The 19101-nt window shown below is 37.2% G+C and overlaps 1 protein-coding gene across 2 annotated transcripts in view; it reads right to left on the bottom strand.

Annotated features, from left to right (window-relative positions):
• Positions 1-11429, bottom strand: part of TENM1 (teneurin transmembrane protein 1) — a 254046-nt gene extending 242617 nt beyond the window's left edge. For both annotated transcript variants that reach the window (XM_059824549.1, XM_059824548.1), the window contains exon 1: positions 11213-11429. In XM_059824549.1, the coding sequence (XP_059680532.1) occupies positions 11213-11429 (217 nt within the window). The remainder of the gene's footprint in view (positions 1-11212) is intronic.
• Between the last annotated feature and the right edge of the window lie 7672 nt (positions 11430-19101).

The following is a 19101-nucleotide window of genomic DNA, read 5'->3' on the forward strand; positions in this document are numbered from 1 at the left end:
AAGATGCTTTTTGATCAGAATTTAAAAACTCTCATCCCTAAGAAAAGTGCATGCATGTTTCACAGGCCACAAAAAGACGCCTGAAAAAAGAAACCTACATCTTTTCTGCACCAGTGTTGTTAGTTGTGTTTCTAGTTATCACCAATGCTTACTTTTGTTATTTACCTCTCTCGTGAACCATACTGAAGTAAATCATCCAGGCCTCTTGCATGATGCCAGAAGTAGAAAATTCTACAGTTAATCAGTGAAAGCACAAGTGAGCTTCCATTTTTAAGACTTAGAAAAAAAATTATAACTAACAAATTGAATGAATTAAGAAATTAACATGCCCATAAATGACCACTCGCTCCATTATCTGCATTTCCTTTTCTATAACTTTTCCACATAACAAAATTTACTTCTAGGATAGATTTTATTACATTCTGCTGTTAAGAAAATCATATGTGAATAATCTTTGCTCTGTAATTTAAAATGAAGAAGAGCTCAAGTTTTTGTGTACTTCTAAACACCAACCACTTTCATCCTATTAAAATATTTAGAAGCAAGGGAGTCTTAAGAATTTCTGGCAAATATTTTGCTGCTTCTGTTGCTGTTCATAGGAGCTGTACATCTGTACCAGGAAGCCAAAACCATCAATATTGGAGAACTGTTAGAAAGCTTAAATAAAACCCTCTGATAAATCATGTAGTTTAGGCACATTGGGCCATTTATTCCCTTACTTAGGTCACTTTTAGACCAATGCATCTTCATTTGTTTGAATGGAAGTCATCTTAAATTATGTATGAATTAGTGAGAAAGAGTGTGGCAAACCCAGTGAATAAAGAATTCTCCATTCAGTGGGAGAACTAAAATTCAAATAAATTTAAAAAACAGGTAAAAATAAAAATAGATCAACCTCAGTTAGCTTAACTACAGAGTCGATTTTCTTAACAGAGGTTTTGCAGAACAGTTCATGAACCTCCAATGAATTTTTGTCCATGTTTAAGATTACACTAATTTTTCCTGCTCTGGTAGCCTTCTAACAGCAAACACTACACATTTTTGTAAGCGCGAGGACTGATGATATTCCACCCGTTCTAGCAGGCCACTTCTATTGCCTTGGTGCTTGTCCAAAAGGCAGCAGGAGCACGTTCACGCGGTCCCGTTATGCATGCTTTGTGATGTCTAGAAATGCCATCTACAGGAAAGTGGAATAACCTTGAGCATGTCTAGGTTTTTAAAGTTGATTCGCTCTTCTTTATTATTTGTTTTCTGTTATTTTAATGCCAGGAAAGGTGCCTTACTAGTAAAGTGATACATACAATGCCTGAATCATGAAATACAGCACTTCCCATTTTGTTTCTTTGCAAGGAAAGCTCTACACAGTTCACACGACACTTCTGTGGTAAGAAAGTGCTAACAGCAGGGAGGTCGAGGTTCTTCTCCACTCCCAGGTATGTAGGAAGGGTGTTTTTGGTACTTCAGTCTCAAAGACAGACTTGTCCCACTTCCAGGGCCCATGGGCAGCACAACCTGATGCTGCTTCTCTTTAGCTAATACCAGCTTCCTCTACAGGTCCCCCTCGTCTGTAAGGCACGGTAACTGTCCTGGCTCCCATGACTGAGTTTTTCTTGGCAGTTCAAGAATGATGTGTGAAGCTAAGCACCTTAATGTCAATTAAGTCAGTGGCAACACTGAATCTAGCTTTTCAGATACTACTGTTTTCAGTTATCAGAAAAAAAGACCAGGGCTTCTGTAATAGTCTGTTTCCGAGCACAACATTTAAGACAGTCCAGTTGCTAACGTTCTTTCTTACAGATGCAACTTCTATAGCAGTTATGAATTCCAGTACATTAATACTGAATAAAGCATAGTTAATCCTTCAAAAATTTTACAAAACTTAACATTCATGTCTCATTAGGCACCGTGCTAATATTATCATTCGAATTCACTGGCTTCATAATCTCTTGGTGATTTTCACAGCAACAATTTATATTTTGGTATGTGACTTTTCTAGGTCCTCAGACTATTTTTCCTGAGGTTACAGCTGGAAGTGACTATATCAACCTTACTCAGTATTCCCCGTTTTGTTATATAACTGGTGCTTGGGGGTGGTGAAAGAATCGGTCTGCTGGTGTTAAACTTTACCTTATTCCTTCTATGCTGTTTTTTCCGCCTGAGCTAAAGATACTTCATCCACTTGCAAAGCATTCCTAATGAGTGACAGTCAGCAGGAAACTGATTTTTGAGCAGCTTCCAATAAAACTGAAACTTTGAAAGGAGAACCGTAGATTTGAAATCACGTTCACAACTTATTTCACACAAAAACCTATAAAACTAAGTTCAGAAGTATTTGAGTCATTCTCAACAGAAAAACTAATTCAAGCTCTAAATGAGTTAGGATACACCCACCCTGCTGTTTATCCAGATACACAGCAATGTCATCGACTCACTGAGCTACTTCTTGACAGTTCTTCACTTTGAGAGGTACAAAATCTTCTGACAGATACATAATTGAGAAACCCTGGGAAGAAATGTTATTTTGTTTCAGCAGCTGCTCTATAAATGAAGATAAGCAAACTGGATTTCTAGTTCGAGAAAGTAAGAGAGCTCTTCTTTGTTTCAAAAAGAGTGACATAAAAGACACAGCAAGAGTATATCTATTAAAATGGCTTGTAGGACAAGTGCACTGTTCACTGGTTCCCATGTTCTGTAATACTTGCTTCGTCACTCTGTCTTGATGTTTGTTCATATCTTGGTTTTAACTTAAGACAGATCTTCTTGGGCACTTTCAAGTGTTATAGGAAAAGGCTCTATTAATATAGCAAGAACATTTTACAGATATAATTTCAGGCTTTGACAAACAGAATTCCAAAACATTAATTCAAAAGTTTAAGCCTCTGCTGCAGATTTTCCATTAGTATTGGACACAGGTTACTGTAAGGATTGCTGTATCTCAGTTTCTGTTACACCAGCTGGGTTACTTCCCCCTTCTGATTTTTATTTCTATGATTTCTGGCATTTTACACCATGGAAAATTGATGATTCAGAGAAAAGAATGGAAATTAGGATTCTCGTTTTTATCTGTACACTGACAAATGGATTGTTAAACTTGTGTAACATTTGGAGAATGTTTTTTTTAATTCCTTAGATGAGATTTGTTAGCAGGGGATTGGAAATGCACTGTGATCCTTCTCTAGTTTATTTCCTTTCTCAGTAGTTTTTTTCTCACTTTTCCCCTCTCTTGGATATTCACTTTTTAAATCAAAAGAATTACTTATGAGAATGAAACTATTTTTGATCACACAAGGCATTTTTCTCACTGAGATGATGGCAGATATTGTAAGATTGGAAGCAGCATTACAGGAATGGTGACAGCAGGTTACAAGCTTTTGTAAGACAGTTGTGATCTAGGAAGGGAGCACCCACTGCAGCCTTGCGGGAAAAGAGTCTCTTTGCACAATGAGTTTGCTCATGTATTTTGATTTGATGAGGGGAAGGAAAAGAATTCCCTCCGTGAGATTTTAAATGAAGCCACAAACGTACAGTTTCCTCACACCAATTATTCCAAGGAGAGAAATTTCCAATTACTTGGCAAATCAAGAAAGAATATCCAGAGGGGGTCTGAAGCTAAGTGCAGCTTTCCCTTTCCTTAGAGTCTGCAGAAACTCCCCACACAGAGGAGAAGGCTGCAGTCCAGGAAGCCACAGGGAACTGCTCATCACTGTTTTTCTCAGGGAGACAGCAACATCACCGTGATTAGAACACAACTAGCCAAACAAAGCCCAGCACAGCACACCAGGAATCCCTATTTCTGCAAGGGAATACAGGAGGAGGCAATGCACGAAAGCTTTAGGAGTGTGGAGTCTTTCACTCTGCTTCATATGTAATTTTTTTTGGACAACATGAAGCTCATAAACACTCAGACCAGATGGTGTAACGTACAGCAGCAGGAGACGGAGCTTATTAGCTATCGCTTCCTTCCACTAGTATACAGCCCAGAAATCTGAAGGACCTTTAAATCACCCTTTACTGAAAGCTGAGTCCCTTTCATGAGACGGTACGAGGGGTGTATTGTGTGCCCTTACACAGACATCACTTCTTCATCACGCTTCAAGTCCCTGCTCTAAAGTATGCAGGTAGAAAACATGCTTAACTTAAGTTCTCAGAAGATTTTCTAAAATTAGGAAAATAATGTTGTAGACAACATTAAAAGTCTAAAATTTACATGTCTGGCATTTTCAAAAAAGTGAAAAAAGATTCTAATAATACAAAATACCTCAACAGTTTTGATACAAGCCCTGTCTAGTAATAGTATGTTACCAGAAGTCTTCTATGTTATTTTTGTATTTTCTTCCTTAAATTACAGAATTTCAAGAAAAGTGCTTGCGAAAATAAATGGTTTCCTTTGTAATCAGCCTGTTCCCACCTTCCTCTCCCAGAACTCAGGAATGCTTCATTCCACTGTGCTACAATCACCTTCCACAACAACTCAATATACAGCTCTGAACAAATTATGCAGCTTTAAGGTTAAAAAAAATTCCCATCCTTCACTAACCCACAAATCTCATCATAAAGAAAACACCGGGAACAAGAGAAATGAATAACTACCCAGCTGAAGAGTTCCAAACTACCACATTTCTAACAGCCTGCATAGCAGTAGTTCTTTTAAAGAGAGACTTTTTCTTTTCATTTTACATTTTTTCTTGTCCTTTTCAAAACTAATGATCTCCCCTCCAGCTGCAAACATAAAAAATGCATTTTACCATGCCCTGTTTACATGTCAATAAATAGCCATTATAATAGTCTTTATTTTGATAGGCTTTATCACATGAATACTACTGGAAAAGGCTCCAAAATACGCAACTAGCAGGTAGAGCTATATTGAACTGTTCTACCCTATTCCATCGACCCCAGGTTCGCACTGATAGTATTTCAGCTCTACCTTCTTAATATCACCAAGAGTTTGGGGATGCCCCCGATAAAATTTTTCCCTTCATTAACTGCCCTTTGTGGAAGTTTAAAAGCACAGAGTCCTAAAGTTACCCAGGTAATTGCTCCAAATCTCTACTAAAATGATGAAAAATCACAACCGCTCTGTTGGCATCAGCTTCCTCTGGGAGGGCTCTCAAGACCACAAGCTTGTGGTATACTGGAGTATTATTCTAGTGTTACACATAACAGATTAAGGGGACAAGATAATAAAGATGGGCTTATTTACCTTTACACATCATTTAAAAATAAAGTAATTGAAACAAAAAGCACGTGCCTATATACAGCCCAGATTAAACTCTCCATGGCCCTGGTACAGATGCAAAGCAGATCTGCTGCCCTGAATGGATTTACATAATGCTGAAATCAGAGGAGAATATGGCTATTACGTAAAAATCTTTTGCTACTTCACAGACAACAAAAAACCACCATGACATTTTCCTGACAGGACAATTTCCTATCAGTGCTTATCAGCACACCTTATACTTATGTTTGTGATCATAGAATCATAGAATGGTTTGGGTTGGAAGGGACCTTAAAGATCACCTAGTTCCAACCCCCCTGCCATGGGCAGGGACACCTTCCACTAGACCAGCTTGCTCAAAGCCCCGTCCAACCTGGCCTTGAACACTTCCAGGCTTGGGGCATCCACAGCTTCTCTGGGCAACCTGATGAGAAGTAAAACTGGTTTTGACTGGTCATATGATGTTAAGAGTTACATGTGTTTAAATCTTCCTTCCTGATAAGCTCAAATTTGCTGAACTTTAAAGCATAACAAAACAGACCGCCAATTTCTGCACCCCACATGTAGTTTTTCCTTTCCAGGGAAAGAAAGTGCTTTTCAGCACTGGAACGCTTCTATTGCCTACGTATCCTCACCATTGCTAGAACGCAACAGAGGGCAGAAATAAGAATCGGATGGCAACAGCGCTAAGGTAAAAAAAAATAAAAATCAAGGATGAAAGAGAAGTGGCCTTAGGCTGAAGAGCACAGCTTTCTCACATTGTGACCCAGGCCTCTTCCTGAAGCCAAAGGAATGAAGCCAAGATCATTCAAGGACAACTTTGAACATTTAGCTGGATCTGCTTACCTATTGCTCCTAAAGATAATTTTATATGCCTTCTCTACAAAACACATTTACTATGTTACCAATCTGCAGCTTTTGTCCTACAAAAAAAAGTTTTCCTTACTTCTTGGACTAAAAGCAGAAAAGGTCAATGCTTTGTGAAGCACTCTAAAACGTCATTTCCTAGAATACAAGCAATGCTGATTTTTTCACACAGATTTACCAGAAAATATTTGCTGTTGGATCCTTCTGCTAGGAATAACTCCAGTTTGCCTTGCCCATAATGCAGTTCAATATATTTATCTTGCCAGGAAATACACGTTTGTCTAACCAGAGATTTACCGCCATATGCTCATATTGCTAACAATCAATAAACTTTATCATGCCAGTGACTCAATCCCAGATGCTTATCCTATCAGGAATTCGTTCCTCTAAACTAGTGTTTTCTACAAATCTACAATTAACCTAAAAGCTATAAAGCTTTTTGGTATTGCCAGTATTTGTAAAGCACAGCTCCTTACATATTTACTTTGGTGGAAACTGAGAAAACTATGGAAGAAAACAGTTCTAATGATGTAAACATGTCACAAATAAGCTAGAAGTGCAATCTATGTATGGTTAAACTACGAGAACTTTTTTCCTCACAGCCAGGTCCATCAATGAGTTTCCTAGCCAGAACAACATTTCTGACGACTTCTGCCAATTCTATCCCATCTCTTTCAAGTACAAAACATTGTGTTTACCAATTCTTCCAAGAATTAGTTTACTATGTTTGTCAATATCGCCAAACTATATGATATTGGGTCTGCCAGGAATTTACTTCCTAAGATCTTCTTGCCAGGATGAGATATTGTAGATTTACGTCTCTACAGATAAACAGGAGTTTGAACATTCCAGTGACTATGAATGCCTTCTAAGACGTACACATTATGCAATCAGCACTGACTCTTCAGGAGTCAATGACACTTTGTCAGGAGAGTTTTGTGTCTACTCACGTTGAGTTGTTAGGCCAGTAGAACCTAGTGCAGCTTGAAACAGTCTGTGGTGTTATTTGTTAAATCTGGAATTGTCAGATAACTACAAGTTTCTGGGGCAAATAACTCCAGAGACACAATTTATCTTGCACTGGACTCTCCATGAGGGACGTCAGTACTAGACCTCAAGAATAACACCTAGAAATCATTGCTTAATTAATAGATTAATTCAGTACTTCCTATTTTGTTTTGTTTTTTTCTTCTTTCATACTCCTATCTATAAGACATGTGAAACCAACCAGTGAATCATTCCTCTTTGAAGACTAAGATTTGAGATGCAATTTCAGGAATTGTAAGGAGTACAAAAATATTGAAGCAGTTAAGTATTCTATATTCGGGTATTGTTTTAAATCTTTAAAACAAAATTTTTTGTAATTTGCAAGATCACACGGCCTTTCAAACAAAACTTTGACACAAAAAATGTTTCACAAAATACTAAGTGTTATTCAATTCTGTAGGATGCATTTGAGAACTCTGAAAATGTTTCGTTTGAGTTCATGCCATGTAGAGTTCTGCTTTATACAGATTGTCTATTTATGCAAACACATAAATACCCATGCGTAATATTTTACATAATCTCAGATTTCAATTTAAAGTTTTCATAGAAATAAATCCTCAATACTGATAGTAACAATGAAATAGTCAAACTGCTCATAACAGAAAACTTCACAGAAATTGCTGAGATATATCAGTATTTTGAGCAATAAATCATATTTTACTCTGAAGCTATTTACAAAATTCAGATGACTGCCCAGTCTCATTTATATAACCTACCATGCTTAAGTAGCCAATACAAATTCTTCCAGTTTCCATAAACATGTAAATTGGTGATTCTTTTCACAAAACTAACTAGATCAGTAGAGATACCCCTACACTTGTTCCTTTCATAAGCTTCTCTTTATTAATTTTTTTATTCTGAAATAATTTTCTTCTCACATTCCATCATTAGAGCTCGTTTGTTTGCTATCTCGCCCTTCATCATTATCACTTCATTCACGACTGTTACTATATGTCTGTTTTCTCATCTATTCTCACACCTTTCATGAATGAAGTTCATGGATTTTATCCTCACTGTGCAATCCACTAATCCATCATGCATTAAGTACAGGGTGCTATTTCAGTTGTAGCTGTAGCTAGAGAAGAATAGTATGTCACTGCCTGGGCATACAACCATGCATGCCCCTTTAGCTTTAATACATAGAATTTTTTTATGGAATAGTCTTAAGCAACAGCATGGTACAGCGCTCTCCTTGCAGAACAATCCTCTTTCAAAAGGGGTGCTGTGGGGTTTTTGGTTTTGATTTTTTTGGTGGTTTTTTTATATTTCAAAGATGTGCCACACACGAGAGAGACTTTGTTAAAGGTTCTGATGAGGAATTTTAGAAAAGAATGGTTTTAAAACAAATTCCATTTACAGTTTTATGGATTTATGCCAGATTCAGAGTCCAAAACTGAACCTGATCTTTTTCTGGTATTGACTGAGCAACTACCAAGAATCACCAAGAACTCTCCAACTGCCAGGCCCCATACCATGAAACCTGACGTCCTTTTGGAAATAACACACTAGAACTGTAATCAAATCAAACTCTGGCTGAAGTCTGAAATTTTACACTCAGCTTTACAAACTTTTTTGCTCTTGCTTGAATTTTGAGCTTAACTAGTTTTATATTTCAAATCTGTGTTGCTTGCCAGGCCAAACAGTTAGGTTTAATTTGTGGCAGAGGAAAAACGTATGATTTAAATCACTAGAAAGATATAGGGATGAATTCCTGGGAAGCGAACAGATATACTTAGCCTTGCAATTACTAACTCAGTTATACAAAACTGAATTTGTCACAGGGGAAAACTATGATTTCTAGCACAACAAGCAAAGTTCAACTCCATACTGTTTTTAAAAACACTTTTATGCTCAATAACACAATAAAGCAAGCAGCAGGTATTAAATAATAATGTACTGACCTAGACAATTCAGGAAAGAAGGTGCCTAGAGGTAAGCAAGTATTTAAGCGCTGCCCTGCATATTGACAAACCACCGTAGAGGCTTTAAGTGATTTTCTATGAACATGGACATCAAGCCTCATACTGCAGTTTGAAGCAGTACAAGTTTGTATTGCTTCCAAGAAGAAAAATACCAATGCTTGTAAAATAGAAGATCTGCAAATTCATACAGTATCTCATAAAAATTAATTTGAATGGAAAAATCTTGGGGCATATATTTCCAATAAAATCATCTTACAACATGAGTGTAAAATACTTGTTGGTCTGTGCAAGCATAAATCTCATTCCTAACAGGCGAGTCCTGAATAGGTGAGGTAAGTTCATGCCTGACAACTTCTTGCAGAAACACACACTAATTTGACCATTTCTCCAAAATTATTAATGCGATTGGTTTTAGAGGCACTGTTCTGGAAGAATAAATTCAACATAGGACACACAGGCTGATTTCTTATGCCTGCAATAGACTGATTGCAACCCTTTTATATGAGTCCAAGCTAGCGATGCTACAGCTAACACGAATGCCAATAGCAGCAAAGCTTTGCAAACAGTGAGCTCTTCAGAGGCCTAGGTCAATGCAGAGGTTATGCTTTCATAGCCACAGTTATCAGTAATGGGGTATTTGCTTTAAGTAGACCTACAAGTACATTTACATCCTCTCCAGTTACAACAATATAGCCATATCTTAGTTAACCAAACTCTCATAACGTGTTCAAGATCAAGTCATTTATAAAGGGTCAAACACGTAAGTCAAGTTTTCTATACAATACTTTGTTGAAATCTGTATTCATGACTTTTTCTTTCCCAATATTGCACTTTTATAACGCTTTGGAGGGAATATATGTACATAGATTGAGGCTATCTCTGGCAGCTAGGTATTATTTATCTCGTGAATTATAGGTATTTTCAGACAACACCAGTGTTATGAAAGTAACTTGATTCAAAGTATCTGCAGTAGAACCAAAAAGGCTGCAAGAGCTATGTAGCACAGCTCTTCTAATTTTTGCATTAATTTACACATCACAGAGGAGACAAATTTTCCAGCTTCAAAAAGCCTATTTTTTTATTTTCTTGTAAGAAAAGAAAATTATTTTAATATTCAGAAAATTGGGGAAGGCTTTTTTGAGTGAGCAGTGAGGGATTGGGCTGCTTTGTTGAGGTTTTTTGTGGTTTTTGTTTTTTTAAAAAGTACCAGAATTTTTATCTGAGAAGTACTGGCCACACTCTAATGGATCAGTTTAACGACTTCCTTGAAGAGCAGGGAGTGACGCCCCTGAAACCCTGTTGCTGTTACTTTTAAGGGGACAGGACTCTTGCGGCTTCTGACACACACTCCGATTCCTAAAAGTATTCCCCCTGCCCCAACATCCTGACCGAAATTGTGACAGACCTAAAGGCAACAGAATAGCCACTTGTCTGTACAAAGTGTGTTAAATGCAGCACGTGGGTTTCCAAGAGCAGCGGTCTATCAGGGAATGCTGCAGTAAATTCTGCTCATTTCCTTCCATTTCTTTAGTCTTCGTCTTTAGCTTTTATCTCTAACCAAACAGCAGCTTTTCCTAACCTCAGCTCAACCGTCATAAGCTCTTAAATATTTGTCCTAGACTTCTGTCCGTATCATGCAAAAGGCTAAAAAAGAAACTTAACTGGTGGCTTTTTTCTTACAACACACTAATTATCTTCAGTTTTTAAATGACTTGGTTATTTATATGATTAGAAATTTTGTTAAGAGAATTGTTGCATTTGAATTCATTCATAGTCTTTGTAAGCACATGCAGAGATAGCCTACAACCTCAACGTTAATTCTACACCAAAATGCACACGACATATGCAAAGGTAGTACATAATTAATCAGTCAACATTAGTAAGAAGAGTAGCTACTACAAAAGAAATATTTATCCATAGCTATCATGTGACGGTTGTCAAATACCAGTCAGTCCACCCTGCTAGCAAAGCAATTTTACTTCAAAAAAATATTTCCTAAATTTCTGATATTACGGTATGGTTAAAAATAGGTAAAAAGTGGGTTGTCACTACAAGAGCTTGAAAACAAAATGTTTGCTTGTCTGCTGATGACATGGTATTGTTTCACAGTTAGTAAACAGAAAGTAATAGCCATAATTAGTAGATAAAATAAACACTTTACCTTGTGTGGACTGGTCAATGGTTTTTCTTTTTCTGCTATGACTGTTATAATTAAGTCTTAGCTCTTGGCTATATTCATTCAGAGTTTCTCTTGAGTCATAAGATTGCCTTTGCTTTCCCCCATCTTCACTTTCATCTGAAGAACTTGTGTAAGTTAGATCCACTTCATGTTTAACTTTTGACAGTGGCTGGTAGGGTTTGCAGTCCATCTGCTCCATCTCTGATTAAATAGGCTCAAAGTCATGAAAACAAGCAACTGGAACTCCTTAAGGAAAGAGTCCTGGAAAAACAAAACAAAACAAAAAACCAATAATCCATTTCAGACACCATATATAAATTTAGCTCACAAAGGCTCACTTTTATTTTTAGTTGATATAAACCAATTAAACTGTATTAATATCACTATAATCCAAGAAAGAATCTGAACATGTCTTATTTTACTGTTTTACTTTTAAAAAACAGAATTAACAGCAACTTGAAGAAAAAAAAAGAAACCCAAACCTTAAGCACTATCCCTATAGACCAAGCAATAACTGTATCTTATGCACAAAATATGTTACAAAACCTTATATTTGGCATTAAAGCTAATACGGAACAGTTACTATTTATCTAAAGGGATGCATATTCATCTTAAGTGAAAATAATATTTTGTATCTTTTAAAATACGAAGCCTAGAAAACAGAAAGTTCACCCTCTTGAAGCATTTTGCTGTAAATTAAACTATGTTTAACCAAAAATAAGAGACTTCCTACTTTAGAAAACCACCAGACTTGGTAAAACCAAAAATACACCACACTGCTACTCTACGAGAGCATACGACGGTTCAGAAATGGACGTTTTCCTTTGAGATTGTGTGGACATTTCGACAGGAAGAAGCTTCTACCCTGCAGTACAACCCCCTTTTTTCTCTACATCTCCTGTCTAAACTCGTACCAACATGGGGGCTATACTGATCCTCAATGAAAACTTCCAAACTGCAGCTTGCAGCTTTGTATGTCATTAAAATGATGTTCAAACCCAATATCATTAAAATCAAGTGGGTTACAGCTGCACATGCAACTGGCGCACTTGTCCTGTAACCTTGCCTTCATGAAGCTGTTTCCATCATTAATTTTAAAGCAAACTCTGCAACGAAATAACAGGGGTTATGACACACCTTTTACAGCAGCATGGTTCACAAACAGGGAGCTCTGTTAAAATAAGTTTGTGGAGGTTTTTTTTGGATTAACAGATGCTATTAACCTAGAAAACGAAATGTAACAAGAAGGCAGCTGTAAATATTATTGCTAGAAGACCAAAACCATAGAAATTAAAAGAGATTTTGCTTAATTAAAAAGCAATTGCTCACAGCTTCTTAATGATTTTAAGGTCAGCAGCAGAGGGAAGTAAGTTTAATACCCAGTTTGGTACTAGCCTATTTCCCATCTGCAACAAAGACTTTTAACCCCATACATTGCCAGCTGTGAGTATACAATATGAATCTCCAAAAGCAACCACAGAAAAAGGGAAAACACACAAAAGGAAATATAAAAAACCCCACAGAAAGCACTTCTTGTGAGTCAGCTCTAGAGATGAGTTTAACTTCTGAAATTGTCTGAATTTTTGAGAAACAACTGATGGTGGCTGTCACTGTGTTCCAGCATAGCAAAACTTCATCTCCTGCTTGTGTGTCCTCCCAACACTTTTGAAAGGACCACCTTCCGGAGCAAGGGTGGAAAACACTGTGTATGGGGTGAAGAGGGAACAAGGCTTCTAACACAGGAATGGAAGAAGAAAATCCAGGCCCACAGAACCCTTGGAGGGATGGCAGGAAGGGAGACAGACCACTACGGCAGAAGTAACACCTGGAGGAAGGGAGTGCGTGCCTTCCCTTCCCCATGTTTCAGGATGCTACCTGGAGAAAGAGGTTAAAGAAACATCTTTGCTTGAAACACAAAATCTCAGGGAGTTTCATCCAATCATTTAACCTGAGATGGAATAGCTCTTCAGAAACAAATAGCACCTGGATAAAGAGATCTAGCATTTAAAAAAAAATATAAAAAATATGCAGTTCACATCTCCTACTCAACAAAGGGGGCTTGAATATGCCCAAGTCAATAAAACACTCTTTGAAAGAGAGAGAGAGAAGTAAAAAGACAAACTAAGGAGCTGCCAGACTGCCAGAGACTAAAGCTGGCTGACAAGTGTGTCATGGGGCTTCAGCAAAGAACACAAGTTTTTGTGCTCTGGCTTGATCACACCATATCAAGTTGGTGTTAAGATGCTTCTGTAGATGAGTTACTAATAAGCACAATTTACTTCTCGAAAGCTATTTGCCTATATAAGTTACTGTTATTTGCCAACAGTGCCTATTACTGCCTAAGAAGTTCAGTACGTATTTTATGAGTTGCTTTAACAGTCTGATCTGCGACAGAAGAACGCAAAGGTGCTGTGACTTACAAGCACAGGGCTGGCTTAAAAGATTACCTGATGACTCTGTAGAAATGGTTACTGACAGGAAAAAGCCTTCCTGTATATCCTGTCTGACAGAACAAATGGAGATGATGCTACAGAAGCCAGAGGAAAATGAGGAGAAATTAAGGGCCTCTACTAAGAAGATGCAGTAGACAAGAAGTAAATTTTGCCATGAAGGCAACAAGTGCAAGCAGCCTCAGACGCATGCGGTACATCCCGCTTTCAAAAGTGCAAAACAATGAACCAGACAAATTCAGCTCATTACTGGAAAAATTAGTAGTGTACTTATGCACCTTGACTCACAGAAAAAAAAAAAAATACACAGAAATTCCTCCTAGAAGATAACCTTGCTGTGCATCTATTTTACACGAGGTTTCAATAGTGACTTCTTTTTTTTCTTAAACAAGGAACAAAAATTTATTAGGATGCACAGAGACCTGTAAAACTTAGGCTGCAGAAAACCAACTACTTAACAAAGATTGATTTTTATTCTTTTAAAACAAGGTTTAATAACCACAGTCTTCACTTTTTGTGAGAACAGTTTGCAGCAGAAATATATTTAATGATGTTAACCAAGGCAGCAGACAGAGCAAATCATTTAATGTAAGCAATTCATATTAGATTCATTACATATTCCAGGTCTTCTCTTTCACTGTTACTTTCATATGTGCTATCTTCTCATGTGTAAGGATGTGCCTTTTCTCAAATCTAAATGAATGTAAAAGCTCCATAAAATATCCCCTTAAAAACTGTAATTTTATGATTCCTTATTACTTAAGGGAAAGAACGATTAAAAAACACGACCAACTTTTGAGTATCACCACTTTAGCAGCACATTCCCCCTGCTCGGCGACTTTACTACTGTCTCCTGCCACCACCATACATGACCACGTTTCCAGCTGCAGGGCGCAAAGGTCTGGCACCTGCGTGCGAAGCCACAGCTCGGCTTTTCTCAGTGTAAACTGTCCACCAAGCCACTTAAGCGCCAGGCTGTAATACTCGCCGTCTTCAGTGTATGCTGCACGAGACCGAGAAGACTTAACCTGAAGTTTTACACCCTTAATGGTGGAAAAACGCAGACGCAGATGTAACACAGACAGATCCCTAGCTGCCTACTCATTCACTGCCTGAAGGAAGAAAATCTTCAGCTCCCCTGGCTAACTCTTCCCTTCTCACGCCTACCCAATTTTACCAAAGCCATCGAAACCACAGTGGCGCTAATGGCTCACATAAGGGCTGGAGATACGGCACCAGAGCATCAAATGTCAAGGTAAACTTCGACTTCCTTTCACACACGGACTAAACTTGTGCTTTCTTTATGTTTGCTTAGGGCATTAATGTCTCATAAACCCACAGCTAGCTGGCCTGATATGAAAGCAGGTGATAAATCATTTGCAAGAAGTGGAAAAATACTTCATAAAATTTTTTTATGAAAACAGGAACACATGACAAAAAAACAGATCAAATCTTCAAGCTTTTCCACAGTAAAAGACTCAGTTAAATTTAACACATGATGGTCTGTTATGAGAACTTGAATTTAAACACTGGCAATCAAATACTTCAGCCTTATTTCATATTTTGTTTGGAAAAAGACAACACAATAAGCAACTCAAAATGCTGGAATAGGGCAGGAGTGTAAAGAATATTGCCTGGATGTTTACACAGGTTTCTTCAAATAACTGGCCTTCAAGTAACTAAACAAAACACCCAGCCGATCAATATCAAGTTGACCTTGTCAGCAAAATTATAAAGTCTCATAAAAGCTTACAGTTCCTGTAAGTGACCTTTGTGTAAGTGTCCTAATGTCTCCTCCTCACAAATAGCATCACTTTTTTGACCTTTCCATCACTGTTCTGTCATTGAAAGTTTTCACAAAATATTTTTTTTTTAAATTATAAAATATATAAATATTATACGTTTATTATACATATAAATACATGAAATATATATTCAGGCCCTGAAGAGCAAGTAATTCTCAGCCATGCTTTAAAAGAGATATACAGTTTACAGTTAGATTTGTAGAAGAATACACAACTAATCAGTTAAATTCACAATGAAACACTTTTCCAAATTGAAAAAAAAAAGACAAAAAGCTCTATTAGAGGGGAAAACACCACCTTTTAAGTAATGGAACTAATATAGATATGTATACGGATTTATGTTTTTAATGCATGATTTATGCAACTTTCTAAATGCATGTTGTACACATTATTAGAAATTATTTTCACATTTCAATTGCATCAAAACCCTCTTGTATCAACCACCTAACTTTCATGTTCGCTTAGATCAGAATCCTACCTGCGCTGAAGCACAAAAACGTTAGGATAACTGCGGCTTATGAGAAAGCCTGTGATGAGGCTGTTTGCAGTGCGCACACTAATCAATAGGTGTTTTATAAGAAAACTCACTCTATGCATTTACACTGGATAGAGGCTCTGGACTCAAACACAGGGATGCCACAGAGGTCACGTTACTTGAATAGTGCTTTGTATAAATTCTTATCAGGCTGCTCTGATAGGGCGCCCGTTTAATGAACAAATTTTTATACTGATTACCCACCATCAACCCCATCAAATCACCAGTGGCGTACCCAGTTGGTTACCAGTAAGTCCAGACTTATTTACAGAGATCAGGATACGGATGATAACGAGTATCTTGTAGCTGAATAGGGTCTTCTGGAAGCATACAAGAGTGAAAACATGACAAACTGTAACCTTTTTTGGCCTCAACTACGCATTATGTCCAATACTCAGATATTCCAAACTACATAGAATTAAAATGTAATTGCAGTTATGATGCTAAAATGTAACCAGGAAACAGTCCTTGTTTGCATATATTCAAAACCTAAATTCAGAATTCAGCCTCCTGTAATTCCATTTTTCATTTTCAGAGGGCTGTTCAATCAACTACAAACCACAGCTCCACATTTGCTCAATTCTCCCCTGCATTTCTTTTCTTTCAACATATAACCTTATCTGAAAGTTACCATTTGCTTATTACCTTTTCAGACCACTGGTTTCTGAAAATGAACTACTAAGCAGGTATTTCAGCTCTGGATTGCCGAAGGCAAAAAGAATAGTACCTTTATTCTGCAAGTCTTTTCTGAAATACAAAACTCTGAAATATGAAAGGCAAAACAAAGCAAACACTCTTGATTTAAACCTTTGAGAAATGCAATACCAAGAAAAAAAAAAAGGGAAAAAATATCCTGACATTGTACATACCTTCAAAACTATATCTCTCCAATATTTGTTTAGATAGTATAAACAAAGGAAGTCCTTATGTCATCCTTAAAGTTCTCTGTTTTACAGAACAGTTATACACAGCAAGAAAGATACCAGCTAAAACAGTTGAGCAGCAGTAGAGCAGGAACAAATTATGTTTCTAGATGATGCATGGAATTAGATAGCACTATGAAGAAATATGGAATGTCTGCTTAAGTCTGCAGGATGGAAGCAGATAATACTGTCCACTGGAAGGAAAAAAGTCATACTAAAATCAAGAAAGAGTAATTGAAAGCAATCCCTAGAAGACCGACTGAAGAAACTGAGAATTTTTAAAAGAACAAGAAGCAACCAAAATTGACATGAACATTTTCCGTGGATCATAAAACATCAACACATCAAAAGACGTTTGAAGACGACATAATGAAGTATGGATCACTAGGTACGACATGCCCAGTATGTCTTTGTGTATGAGTGAGATTGTGAAATACTGAGACATTGTGTTATTCCTGCAAGTGGACTACATAGTACCTCTTAAGAAGAACAGATGTATAGATAAAAGAAAACAATGTGAGAGTATGGGTTTTTACATATCTTTCTAAATCAGATATGTAAATGCAAAATGCAGTTTTCGGGGACGTACCATGGGTTTAACACACTCCCTAGAGGATATGCTGCTTCAACCTATGGATGGATTATACTTGTCCATACATTTATATCTGTCATTGTGATAGATGCAAGTGGAATAAGGTTCATTTTCGCATTTAATGATCTTCATTTAAAATTAGTCAAAGTCTAGTTTAATTCTAGTTAAAAAAGTAATTCCAAGTGTTGTCCATTTTATCCAAAGTTTCAGAGACAAAACACTGCAGAATAAAATTGTCAAGAAAATCAGGTTGCTGCAGTATTTTGTGGCAGATGGCAAGACTGAAAGTGAACTGAAAAACATACGTTATGTCAGCTACTCAACTGTGATACAGAATTCTTGGCCAACACGTGCCCTTCACTTTACTTGGAGAATTGCCACTGACTAAAAATCACACAACTCCCTAATGTTTTCTTTTGGAAACCCATCATTTGATGTTAGTGAGCATAAGTAATGGAGGTTCAAGCACAAAAGGTCAAGCTCTACTGCTGTAGGACAAAGTACGTCCATGATTCGGGGTGATACATCCTGGACAGGTTCAGAATATCTCCTGAACTCTAAAGTCTTTCTGAAGAACTGTACTTTAGGAAATGCAATTCCTGATTATATTGCAGTATAAGTCCTGGTGTGAACTTTTAATTTCAAATAATGAAAACACTGTGGAAAGTATCCCAGCAGCTCGACGCTTCAACTAGGAATCCTGCAGAACATGAAGAAGTCTGGGCTTAACTAAAACTAGCCAAGTGCTTGACATCTACAGATTTGGTACAGAACACGCAGGCACGTCATCTAATGCCTTTGCAACTAAATTCCTAACTGTATGGCAGGGACATAGAGGGAAAGAGGTAAAGGAAGTTTGGCCTATAGAAGAGCATAGGTTGAGATTACAGGATCAATATTCCTATATGGATCTCTCAGAAGTAATTTTTTACTCCAGGAAGGATGTATGGTCAAAGCTGTATTTTCTTAGCAAAAAACATTATAAGAAGAGAATAGAATTGAAGAAAGGGACGTTCCCCCTCACATTCATGTATGCCTGGGACAACTGAGCTTCCTCCCATTGTACAGACCGTTTCCAATATATACCCAGGCGCTTCTGTGTACTAAATATATCCAGATGAAGTGTTAAAATGCTTGTCAGTGGCAGGTCAGGTTGCTCTCCACTGTTATGATTACCGTTTTGCTGTCAGGAGCACAATTTTGCATTGTAAAAACCTAAAATTAGGAGACTCCACTTAGTAACCAAGTTCTATGAAAATACAGTTTAATCTTGGAGCTATTCTGAACTAAAGAGGTAAACAATATCACAATGGGTTTTTTAATATATATACACACTATGTAAGTGCTATCATTTATCTAACAATATAACACAACAGCGAGGCATACACTTACGTATATGCAGGTAGGAAAAATGGAATCTTCATTTCATCTAGGAGTAAATAAGTATTATCCTTTGGAAGTTATGCTGTTATAAAACAGGTTGTCATGTAGCAAGTATTGTATTCGTTTATATGTGACAAGAAAATTGAATCATGTTTTGGCTATTTGTTGATAATGCAAATTGTA

Source organism: Gavia stellata, chromosome 14 (assembly GCF_030936135.1).
Source record: "Gavia stellata isolate bGavSte3 chromosome 14, bGavSte3.hap2, whole genome shotgun sequence".
NCBI lineage: Eukaryota > Metazoa > Chordata > Aves > Gaviiformes > Gaviidae > Gavia > Gavia stellata.